General features: G+C 35.8%; 1 protein-coding gene across 1 annotated transcript in view; it reads left to right on the top strand.

Moving 5' to 3' along the window:
- IPO8 (importin 8) overlaps nt 1-12,603 on the top strand; it is a 70,625-nt gene that overhangs the window by 49,794 nt on the left and 8,228 nt on the right. The window contains exons 21-22 of the mRNA XM_060024532.1: nt 5,797-6,017; nt 8,332-8,537. Of these exons, the coding sequence (XP_059880515.1) occupies nt 5,797-6,017; nt 8,332-8,537 (427 nt within the window). The remainder of the gene's footprint in view (nt 1-5,796; nt 6,018-8,331; nt 8,538-12,603) is intronic.

The raw sequence follows: 12,603 nt of genomic DNA, 5'->3' as shown, positions 1-12,603 counted from the left end.
TGTAGGGTAGGTCTGCTAGCAATGAGTTCTGCCTTTTTTTTTTTTTTTCTGAGAATGTCTTTATTTCATCTTCAGTGAGGTTGAGGTCTGAAGGTATTAGTTCTGTTCTAGGCAAGTAGCATTGGGAGTGGAAGATTAGAACAAGATTCATAGTGGGAGTCATTGCAGACATTGCATAGAAAACACCAGAAAAAATAAGACATAAGATGAGGACAGGGAGAAGCCTGTGAGCACAGGTTTACCTTGGAAAATAGATGATCTTTTTCACAGAAACAGAAAGTGTAGATACCAGGAGATGGGAATAGAGTGATATTACTCAAATGGTGACCATCTAATGGTGTCAGTAGGTGTTCATAAAAAAGTGTATTCAATGGTCTGGGGAAAACTGGATAAAACAAAATTCATTTCATTATTGCTTGAATTCTTAGTGCCTTTATCTGGAAATGTGCCTAAGGGAGTGGTTAGTATTCTGCGTTTTCCAAATTAATTAACACTGGAATCTTTTTGTTTTCCAAACCCAAGGAACATCTATTAACTGTTGTGACAGCGCCGTTTAGATAATGCTGATATAGAGATCTGTCTTGAGGTAGAAATAAGGGATGTGGAAGCTTAAGTCCAACGGCTTTATTTTTGCAGTTAAATAGGAAGAGTTGTAGAAAATGAAAAAAGTTGAAATTTCAGTTTGGAGGAGTCTAGTAAGTAGTAAAGAAAAATTGAATAAAAGAATTGCTTTTAGCTGGATACACTCATTTAAAGTTAGCAAGTAAGAATTTCATATGTAATGTATGTACAGTGGGTTTCTACTCCTAAAACTGGGTTGTTAGAGGGATTGGAAAGGTGGTACCCAAGCATTTCTATATCAGAAAGTTAAGTGAGTTAACTCACTGTCTAATGTTAGTGAAGTTACCATTATTGTGCTGAAGGATTGTAATGCCTTAGAATTAAATGCCTCAATATTTCCTGTAAATTGGTAGTTAGATCTAGAGATTTGGTTGGATTCAATTGTGATTTTTTGGCAAGAATACTTCATAGGTGGTGGTGTGTATTTCTACTAGGGACAGAATGGTTGTCTCTCGTCTTATGATCTTAGTGCTGTTGGTGATGATATTCTAATTCTGTCATTCCTTCTTCATTTATGAGTGGAATTACTTCTATGAAGAGAAATGTTTTCTCATCAATTATTAGATTACTCTGAGGAATAGTTTGAGTATTTGCCTTTATTTGTCATGATTGAGACAATATGTTGTTTCCTTATGCTCCATCTTTGGAGCATCCTCCAAAGATGACCAGTGAGGTGTTTTTTATGGTTTTTATTTTTTGGCTTTTTAGTATTATTTGACCTTATAGATTCAAATTTATTTGATACACATCAAATATATTAAGTATATTTAAGGTGTACAAAGTTCTTTCAACTTAGGCCAGTGGGAGCCTCTTGAGTTTGCCATATGAGTGCTTTTGACCTGACTCTCATAGCCTTTGGAAGTTTTCTGCTATCTGGTGTGATTAGATGTTCCAGTTTCATCTTGTACATTTCCTGCCCTACCCTGGGAAATGGTATTCCAAGACTGCACAAGGGATATTCCTTGCTATTGAGTAGGTCTTTATTTCCACAAAAGAGAACCAGGAAATACATGTTATATTATCTTAAGATTAATGCATCATTAGTAGACACAGATATTTCCAGTTTCAGACTACATTATTTTTACTTAACCTAATTGATCCTAATCAGTATCTCCCACACCCAAAATCCTGGTTCTCATCATAATTACTCACTTACTTTACCCCACTAATATGTATATATTATCACCAACATACGATCACTATTAACAGTTTAAGATTTTTTAGTAGCTCCTTCTATCTCAAGGATATATTCATATGCTAGGGATATTTATAGCCAAACAAGTCAAATCATAAATTTTAAAGTAATTTAACATAATCCCTGTTTGTTTGATTATTTATTTCATTTTATTTTAACTTTTAGGGATTGCTTAAATTTTTTGTGAATATAACATATGCAAAGTCTAAAGTCTAATTTACAAAACAAGGTATATTCAGGGGAATCTAGCTTCCATTCCTGTCCCCTCTACCATTACTTTCTTTCCCCATTTCTACCCTCCCCCCACCCCCCAGTTTTTAGTTCATCCTTTCATTTAAAAACAAAAAGCAAATAGTTATATCCGTTCTCTCCTCACCTTCTTAAACAGTAGCATACTAAACATATTTTTTTTCCATCTTGCCTTCTTCACTTAATAATATATCTTGCAGATCACTCCATAGTGGTATATGGAGGTATTCTGCATAATCAATCCCCATAATTGACTTTATTTTAATATAAACGGATAATTTTAGTTTTACTAATTTTGAAACCTCAAAGTTTCTTTGTATTCTTAATGGCTTTGCATGTAATAGTAGATATTTGTTAAAATGAAGCTTTGTTATTAAAACATATCAAAAAGTTTTTCAAACTTAGTTTACATTTTCTTTTGGCTTCATTGATTCACAATAATTATTTGTAACTGTAGTAATAATTTTTAATAGAGCCTATGTCCTATATATGCTCTATATCAGAATATGAGACAAAATCAATAGAGTTAATCAGACTAGTCATTTCTTTATAAAAATCTCAATCTTAAAAGTTCCACATGTAGTCATGTGTTTTGATATTATATATTATCCTAAACAAGTCTAGTATTCTTCTGATACTAATGTACTTACAGTTTGGCTTACTAAAGGAAACATATTGAATTTGTCTTAAATTTTTACATGAAACTCTGATTATTTTTTAATAGATTTTATTTTTCAGAGTAGTTATAGACTCTCAGAGAAATTGAGCAGAAGATATAGAGATTTCTCTTGTACCCCTTACCCCACACATGCATAGCCTTCCCCATTATCAACATCTCGGCCAGGGTGGTGCATTGGTTATAACTGATGAACATACTGACACATCATTATCACCCAGAGACCGCAGTTTACACTAGGGTGTACTCTTGGTGTACACTCTTTATATGTTTGGACAAATGTATAATGACATATATCTACCATTATAGTATCATGCAGACTAGTTTCACTACACTGCCCTAAAAACCCTCTGTATTCCACCTATTCATCCCATTCTCCCCTGAAACTTTGATTTTTAAAGTTTAATTTAAAAATGAACTTATATTAAGACCTCAGAATTTTATTTTACACAAATCATTTTAGCCCATCTCTTTTTAAAAATTGAACTATAGTTACTGTACAATATTGTATAAGTCACAGGTGTGCAATATAGTGATTCACAGTTTTTAAAGGTTATACTCCATTTGTAGTTATTATAAAATATTGGTTATATTTCCTATCTTGTACAATATATCCTTGTAGCTTATTTTATACCTAATAATTTGTACCTCTTACTCCTCTACCCCTATATTGCACCTCCCCCTTCCCTCTCCCCGCTGGTAACCCCTAGTTTGTTCTCTATATCTATGAGTCTACTTCTTTTTTGTGATATTCACTAGTTTGTTGTATTTTTTAGATTCCACATGTAAGTGATATCATACAGTTTTTATCTTTCTCTGTCTGACTGATTTCACTTAGCATAATGCCCTCCAAGTCCATCCATGTTGCTGCAAATGGCAAAATTTCATTCTTTATTATAGTTGAGTAGTATTTCATTGTGTATATATACCACATCTTTTTTTACATCTTTATTGGAGTATAATTGCTTTACAATGGTGTGTTAGTTTCTGCTTTATAACAAAGTGAATCAGTTATACATATACACATGTTCCCATATCTCTTCCCTCTTGCGTCTCCCTCCCTCACACCCTCCCGATCCCACCCCTCCAGGCGGTCACAAAGCACCGAGCTGATCTCCCTGTGCTATGTGGCTGCTTCCCACTAGCTATCTACCTTACGTTTGGTTGTGTATATATGTCCATGCCTCTCTCTCACTTTGTCACAGCTTACCCTTCCCCCTCCCCATATCCTCAAGTCCATTCTCTAGTAGGTCTGTGTCTTTATTCCTGTCTTACCCCTAGGTTCTTCATGACATTTTTTTTTCCTTAAATTCCATATATATGTGTTAGCATATGGTATTTGTCTTTCTCTTTCTGACTTACTTCACTCTGTATGACAGACTCTAGGTCTAGCCACCTCATTACAAATAGCTCAATTTCGTTTCTTTTTATGGCTGAGTAATATTCCATTGTATATATGTGCCACATCTTTATCCATTCATCCGATGATGGACACTTAGGTTCTTTCCATCTCCGGACTATTGTAGATAGAGCTGCAATGAACATTTTGGTACATGACTCTTTTTGAATTATGGTTTTCTCAGGGTATATGCCCAGTAGTGGGATTGCTGGGTCATATGGTAGTTCTATTTGTAGTTTTTTAAGGAACCTCCTTACTGTTCTCCATAGTGGCTGTACCAATTCACATTCCCACCAGCAGTGCAAGAGTGTTCCCTTTTTTCCACACCCTCTCCAGCATTTATTGTTTCTAGATTTTTTGATGATGGCCATTCTGACTGGTGTGAGAACCACATCTTCTTTATCCATTCATCTGTTGATGGACACTTAGGTTGCTTTCATATCTTGGCAATTGTAAATAATGCTGCTATGAACATTGGGGTACATGTATCTTTTTGAATTAGTGTTTTTGTTTTTGTTTTTTTGGATATATACCCAAGTGTGGAATTGCTGGGTCATATGGTAGTAGTATTTTTAGTTTTTTTGAGAAATCTCCATCTGTTTTCCACAGTTAGCCCATCCCTTTTAATTGAAAGTAACTGTTAGGAAATATTTCTAATAAAATTAAACAATATTGCACTTTAGAATTGGAGTCATAGGATTTTAATGTATGAAATCCACTATTTTTCTTCAGTCTTTTACTTATACCAACAGGAATTTTCTTTTTCAAAAATTTCATTGAGATATATTTGACATAAAATTATCTTAATTTCAGGTATACAACATGATTCAGTATTTGTATATACAGTGAAATGATCATGACAATAAGTATAGTTAACATCCATCACCATACATAGTTAAAAAATTTTTTTTCTTGTGATGAGAGCTTTTAATGTCTACTCGTTCTTAGCAACTTTCAAATGTACAATACAGTATTCTTAAGTTTAGCCACCATGTCGTTCATTACATCCCTATGACTTTTTTAGGAATTTTTTTTCTCAAGAGAAATTCTGATCACATCATGCTTATTTTTAGTCTCATTTTGCTTTTACACTTGACCCTTGAACAATGCAGGAGTTAGAGGCATTGACCCTCTGCACAGTCAGAAATCCACATATAACTTACAGTTGGCCCTGTGTATACACGTTTGCTCCCTATCCGCAGATTCAACCAACTGTGGATGGTGTAGTACTGTAGTATTCACTATTGAAAAAACCCTGCATTTAACTGGATCCATATAGTTCAAACCTGCGTTGTTCAAGGGTCAACTGTATTTCCAATATGATTTATCAAAGAAAAATTCCACCCTAGTCATTTTAACTCAGACATGGAAGTGACTAAGTCTACATTTGGATTATTGCCATCATTTGAGTGTGGACTCTTGTAGAACAATCTTCAACTAAATGTAATCTTCACATAAAATGGAAGGAGATGTTTTGGCACTACTGTAGGACCTCTTTTTGGCTATTTAAGCTCTCTAGGTTTAATAATTCTAAAAATGATTTAAACAAGCAAACGTTTCACTGTCATTAAGAGTATCTGATTTGTTGATAACACTTTACCAACATTCAGCTTTCTATAAAAGTTACTTGATTTCTCTTTTTCTTTTTTCCTCTAGTGCATTCCACTCTTTGTTCAACTTGTTTTGGAGAGATTAACCCGAGGAGTCAAAACTAGCGAGCTTCGTACTATGTGTCTTCAGGTTGCAATTGCTGCCTTGTACTACAACCCTGATTTGCTGCTACATACTTTAGAACGAATTCAGTTGCCTCACAACCCTGGACCTGTAACTGTACAGTTTATAAATCAGTGGATGAATGATACAGATTGTTTTCTTGGGTATGTATGTGTCTTTTCGATTTTACACTACATTTCTATTCTGGAAAGTTGACTTTTTAATATGTACATATAATAGCATATAAAGAAATAATTTTTATATCTTAAGAATTATTATTATTTTTTATTTATTTTTGGCTGCTTCGCTGCTGCACACAGGCTTTCTCTAGTTGCCGCAAGTGGGGGCTACTCTTCGTTGCAGTGCACAGGCTTCTCGTTGCAGTGGCCTCTCTCGTTGCAGAACATGGGCTCCAGGCTCGTGGGCCTCACCAGCCATGGCTCGCGGGCTCCAGAGCACAGGCTCAGTAGTTGTGGTGCACGGGTCCAGCTGCTCCGTGGCACATGGGATCATCCTGGACCAGGGCTCGAACCCACGTCCACTCCACTCGCAGGTGGATTCCCAACCACTGGGCCACCAGGGAAGCCCTTTAAGAATTATTTTTAGTGCATTGTTGACATAATATTAAATTCTTAGAGAATTAAGAATGTGTTTCAGCAGTATAATCTAGTGGAAAGAACGCAGGCTCTGAAAATTAGGTATAGCCATTCCCCGCTTGTTTTTGACTTATGTGTATTGCTATATCTCTAGGCAACAAGAATTAAGTGTCCACTTGGGTTCCATGACTGTTAAGTGTCTATGGGTAACAACATTCTAAATAGAGTCATGTTTCTAAGGAAAGTACTGGTCTGGTAAAGATATAAAGACTTCAATGGAGCCCGTTTTCAAATGTGAGGTCAGAAGATTGTTAGTTGTAGTCCTCGTCCTACCCTGGTAGGAGAGTTTGGCTTTATGTGAAGCACTCTCCTAGCTTCCCAGCATAGGAAAAGTGAGATCCTAAGTAGTAGTTATAGGCCCACCTCAAGTGACCCAACACATATAAGTGACCCTGTTGTGCTAGAATTTGAGCTAAATTGCTGATTAATTTGTTCAAAACATTAGAAATAACTAGTGTTCTTTTTAAGTTTTGTAAGATATCATTTAGAAAAATTTACTGAGGGGAAAATAATTTCAACAGGAGTAGTTAGGACATTGCCAAGTGGTGGGGAGGTGATGGAGGGGCTTGAATTAGGATGGTAGAAAAGGAATGGGGGAGCATATTTATAAGTTGCTAAGTGTATTCTAATTTTTCTACTTGTAGGAGACTGGAATTTGTCCCTGATTTAGATTTCTTACTAAAGCTTTGAAAGGAAGAGCGTACTTTAAAAAGAAATTGTGCTTAAAGTTATCTCTGACAAAGATTTAGAGAGTAGAGATTTAGTCATTCACAGTTATAGTTAGTAGCATCTATAAGCAATTTTCCAAAAATAGAAAATCCGTCTCAGCTATTGTATAGGTTGGGCATGCTTGAATTGTGCTCCCTTGGATTCTTCAGAGCCCCACTCGATAATCGTCATCTGTACTATGATCCATTTGACACCTGGTGTACACTGCTAGTTAGAGGCTACATGGATGAGAAAATCACCAGGTCAAGCACAGTCCCTGTTACAGTATACTATACTTTGACATTAGTAACTTGAATCAGTCAAGCAATGGAAATAATGAAGAATAATAGAAGCTAGTAATATATTTGTCATTGGATATTACTCTCATTTTGAATCCCTGCCAGTGAACTTTTTGTTCATGCCTGCAATTTTAAGTGTTATACTAATATAGAAAATCTTTTAATTCTTAGTATTTTTAGTTTTAAACAATTTAGAAGAAACATTCATACAAAAATGTGTGTAATGTATATTGGTCAAACATTTTTCCTTCAGAATTAAATTTTCCTTATCCTGTTTTACAGAACAGGACATTTAATGATTTACGTATAGCTATTACATTCAGCTTACTAGATGCTGAGTTTGTGGAGGAACTTTTGGCACCTGGGTTAGTATACAGTGCCAAGATACCTTGTAGACCAATCCAATGAAGACAAAGTCTAAGGGACTCCTCATTTTTTCCATTGGATAGGAATTTTATGCTATCGTATACAGGTATTCTTGTTTAATAAATAAAAAGTTGTTAATAATTTATTTATTTTATTTAATAAATAAAAGTTGTTACGCTAAGGCCCAGATACAGCATTTGTATTATCATAAATTGATATTACACAAGATTCCCCATATTAATTGCAGACTCCCATAGCTCTTTGATGATGATAATTGGTTTACAAAACTTGATTTACATAGGACTTCATATAGTACAAAATGGAGATACCTCTGTGTAACTCCAGTGAATGAACCTTAGAATATACCTTGGACATTTCTTTCTGTAATTTCTTCGGAATTTGTTCTCATTTCTCATGTGCACATTTTTTTTCGCCTTTATAATTTGTAGGCATCATGACCGGAAGATGTGTATAATAGGACTGAGTATTCTTTTGGAACTGCAAAATCGACCTCCTGGAGTAGATGCTGTGGTGGGACAGATTGTGCCCTCAATTCTTTTCCTTTTCCTTGGCCTAAAGCAGGTCTGTGCTACCAAACAACTGGTAAACCGGGAAGATCGCTCAAAAGCAGAGAAAGCTGATATGGAAGAAAATGGTAAAGTGTTCTAATTGAAATGAATGCTAGGATTGATTGTGATTTGAGTATGTGTTTTCTTTGAGTTTTAGTCTATTTGGAAACATTAAACAGGTGTACATTTCTTGGCCTGTTAACACGTTTAACAAATATTTTGGGTTTGTTTGACTTAATTATAGTAGTCCCTTCTTACCACAATTTTGGTTTCATCGTTTCATTTGTCTAAAAATACTAAATGGAAAATTCTAGGAATAAACAATTCATAACTTTATTTATCTATTTATTATTGAAGTATAGTTGATTTACAATATTATGTTAGTTTCAGGTGTACAACATACATAGTGATTCACTGTTTTTATAGATTATACTTTGTTCAAAGTTATTATAAAATGTTGGCTGTATTCTGTGTGCTGTACAATATATCCTTGTGCTTATTTATTTTATACTTAGTAGTTTGTACCTCTTAATATTCTACTGTTTTACCCCTCCCACTTCCCTCTCCCCAATGGTAACTACTAGTTTTTTCTCCGTATCTGTGAGTCTGTTTCTGTTTTGTTATATTCATTTGTTTCTTTTATTTCTTATATTCCACATATAAGTGTGACATACAGTATTTGTCTTTCTCTGACATACTTCATTAAGCATAATATCCTCCAGGTCTATCCATGTTGTTGCAAATGGCAAGATTTCATTCTTTTTTATGGCTGAGTAATATTCCATCACATATCTCACCACATCTTCATTATCCATTCATTTGTTGATGGATATTTGGGTTGCTTCCTTATCTTGGTTGTTGTAAATAGTGCTGCTGTGAACTTTGGCGTGTGTGTATCATTTTGAATTAGTGTTTTTGTTTTCTTTGAATATATATCTAGCAGTGAAATTGCTGGATCATACTTTCAGTTTTTTGAGAAATCTTCATGTCGTTTTCCGTAGTGGCTGCACCAATTTACATCCCTACCAACAGTGTGCAAGGGTTCCCTTTTCTCCATATTCTTGCCAACATTTGTTATTTGTTGATGGCCATTCTTACTAAGAGGGGTGAGATGATATCTCATTGTGGTTTTGATTTGCATATCTCTAATGATCAGCAATGTTGAACGTCTTTCATGTGCCTGTTGGCCATCTGTATGTCTTGTTTGGAAAAATGACTATTCAGGTCTTCTGCCCATTTTTTAATTGGGTTATTTAGTTTTTTGACATTGAGTTGTATGAGCTGTTTATATATTTTGGATATTAACCCCTTATTGTAGCATATCATTTGCAAATATTTTCTCCCATTTATAGGTTGTCTTTTCATTTTGTTGATGGTTTCCTTTGCTGTGCAAAAGCGTTTAAATTTAATTAGGTCCCATTTGTTTATTTTTGCTTTAGTGTCCTTTGCCTTAGGAGACCCCCCCCAAAATACTGCTACAATTTATGTCAAAGTGTGTTCTGGGGCTTCCCTGATGGTGCAGTGGTTGAGAGTCTGCCTGCCAATGCAGGGGACACGGGTTCATGCCCTGGTCTGGGAAGATCCCACATGCCGCGGAGCGGCTGGGCCCGTGAGCCATGGCCACTGAGCTTGCGCGTCCGGAGCCTGTGCTCTGCAATGGGAGAGGCCACAACAGTGAGAGGCCCACATATTGCAAAAAAAAAAAAAAAAAAAAAAAAGAGTGTTCTGCTTTTCTTCTAGGAGTTTTATGGTTTCTGGTTATACATTTAGGTCTTTAATCCATTTTGAGTTTATTTTTGTACATGGCATGAGAAAATCTTCTAATCTCATTCTTTTACATGTAGCTGTCCAGTTTTCCCAGCACCACTTATTATTGAAGAAACTGATATTCCCCATTGTATATTCTTGCCTCCTTTGTCATAGATGAATCAACCCTAAACGCAGGAGTTTATTTCTGGGCTGTCTATTCTGTTCCATTGATCTGTGTGTCTGTTTTTGTGCCAGTACTATACTGTTTTGATTACTGTAGCTTTGTAGCATAGTCTGAAATCAAGGAGCATGATACCTCCAGCTCTGTTCTCTTTTGTCAAGATTGCTTTGGCAATTCAGGGTCTTTTATGGTTCCATATAAATTTTAGGAAGATTTGTTCTAGTTCTGTGAAAGATATCATGGGTATTTTGATAGGCATTAAATCTATGGATTGCTTTCGGTAGTATGGATTTTTTTAATGATATTCTTCCAATCCATGAACATGGGATATCTTTGTATCATCTTTCGTTTCTTTCATCATTGTTTTATAATTTTCAGAGTAGAGGTCTTTCACCTCCTTGGTTAAGTTTATTCCTAGGTTTTTAATTCTTTTTGATGCAATTTTAAACAGGATTGTTTTCTTGCCTTCTCTTTCTGCAACTTTACTGAATTCATTTATTAGTTCTAAAAGCTTTCCATTGGAGACTTTAGGGTTTTCTGTATATAGTATTTTGTCATCTGAAAATAGTGACAGTTTTACTTCCCTTCCAACTTGGATGCCTTTGATTTCTTTTTCTTGTCTGATGGCTGGAATTTCCAATAGTATGTTAAATAGAAGTGGCGAGAGTGCGTATCCTTATCTTTAGAGGAAAATCTTTTAGCTTTCACTGTTGCGTATGATGTTAGCTGTAGGTTTGTCATAAGTGACCCTTATTATGTTGAGATATGTTCCCTCTCTACCCACTTTGATGAGAGTTTTTGTCATGAATGGATGTTGAATTTGGTCAACTGCTTTTTCTGTAGCTCTTGTGATGATCATGGGATTTTTATCCTTTCTTTTTTTTTTTTAATGTGGTGTATCACATTGATTGATTTGTGAATATTGAATCATCTTTGCATCCCTGGAATAAATCTCACTGGATCGTGGTGTACCATCCGTTTCTATAAATTGTTGAGTTTGGTTTGCTAATATTCTGTTCAGGATTTTTGCATCTATATTCATCAGAGATATTGGCCTGTAACTTTCTTTTTTTGTAGTGTCTTTGTCTGCTTTTGGTGGCCTCATAGGATGAACTTGGGAGTGTTCTCTTTTTTTGGAATAGTTTGAGAAGAATAGGTATTAGCTTTTCTTTATACGTTTCATAGAGTTCTCATGTTAAACCGTCCAGTCCTGGACTTTTGTTTGCTGGGAGTCTTTTTATTATGAATTCAGTTTCACTGCTAGTGATCTCTTTATTCAGATTGTCTATATCTTCCTGATTGGGTCTTGGAAGATTGTATGTTTCTAAAAATGTTTCCATTCCTTCTAGGATGTCTAATTTGTTGGCATATAAATATTTGTAGTATTCACTTATGATTTTTTGGTATCTCTGTGATATCAGTTGTAATTTCTCCTCTTTCATTTCTTGTTTTATTTATTTGGGCCCTCTCTCTCTCTTTTTTTTTTTTTTTTGGCGGTACGCAGACCTCTCACTGCTGCGGCCTCTCCCGCCGCGGAGCACAGGCTCTGGACACGCAGGCTCAGCGGCCATGGCCCATGGGCCCAGCCACTCCATGGCATGTGGGATCTTCCCAGACCGGGGCACGAACCCGTGTCCCCTGCATCGGCAGGCGGACTCTCAACCACTGCACCACCAGGGAAGCCCTTTTTTTGCATTTTTTTTAAAACATCTTTATTGGAGTATAATTGCTTAACAATGGTGTGTTAGTTTCTGCTTTATAACAAAGTGAATTAGTTATACATATATATATGTCCCCATATCTCTTCCCTCTTGCATCTCCCTCCCTCCCACCCTCCCTATCTCACCCCTCTATGTGGTCACAAAGCACCGAGCTGATCTCCCTGTGCTATGCGACTGCTTCCCACTAGCTATTTTACGTTTGGTAGTGTACATATGTCCATGCCACTCTCTCACTTTGTCCCAGCTTACCCTTCCCCCTCCCTGTATCCTCAAGTCCATTCTCTAGTAGGTCTGCATCTTTATTCCCGTCTTGCCCCTAGGTTCTTCATGACCATTTTTTGTTTTTAGATTCCGTATATATGTGTTAGCATACGGTATTTGTTTTTCTCTTTCTGACTTACTTCACTCTGAATGACAGTCTCTAGGTCCATCCACCTCATTACAGATAACTCAGTTTTGTCCTTTTTATGGCTGAGTAATATTCCACTGTATATATGTGCC

The sequence above is a fragment of the Delphinus delphis genome, chromosome 11 (genome assembly GCF_949987515.2).
Source record: "Delphinus delphis chromosome 11, mDelDel1.2, whole genome shotgun sequence".
Classification (NCBI taxonomy): domain Eukaryota; kingdom Metazoa; phylum Chordata; class Mammalia; order Artiodactyla; family Delphinidae; genus Delphinus; species Delphinus delphis.
Note: the sequence above shows the minus strand (reverse complement) of the source record. Positions and strands in the feature narration are given on the sequence as shown.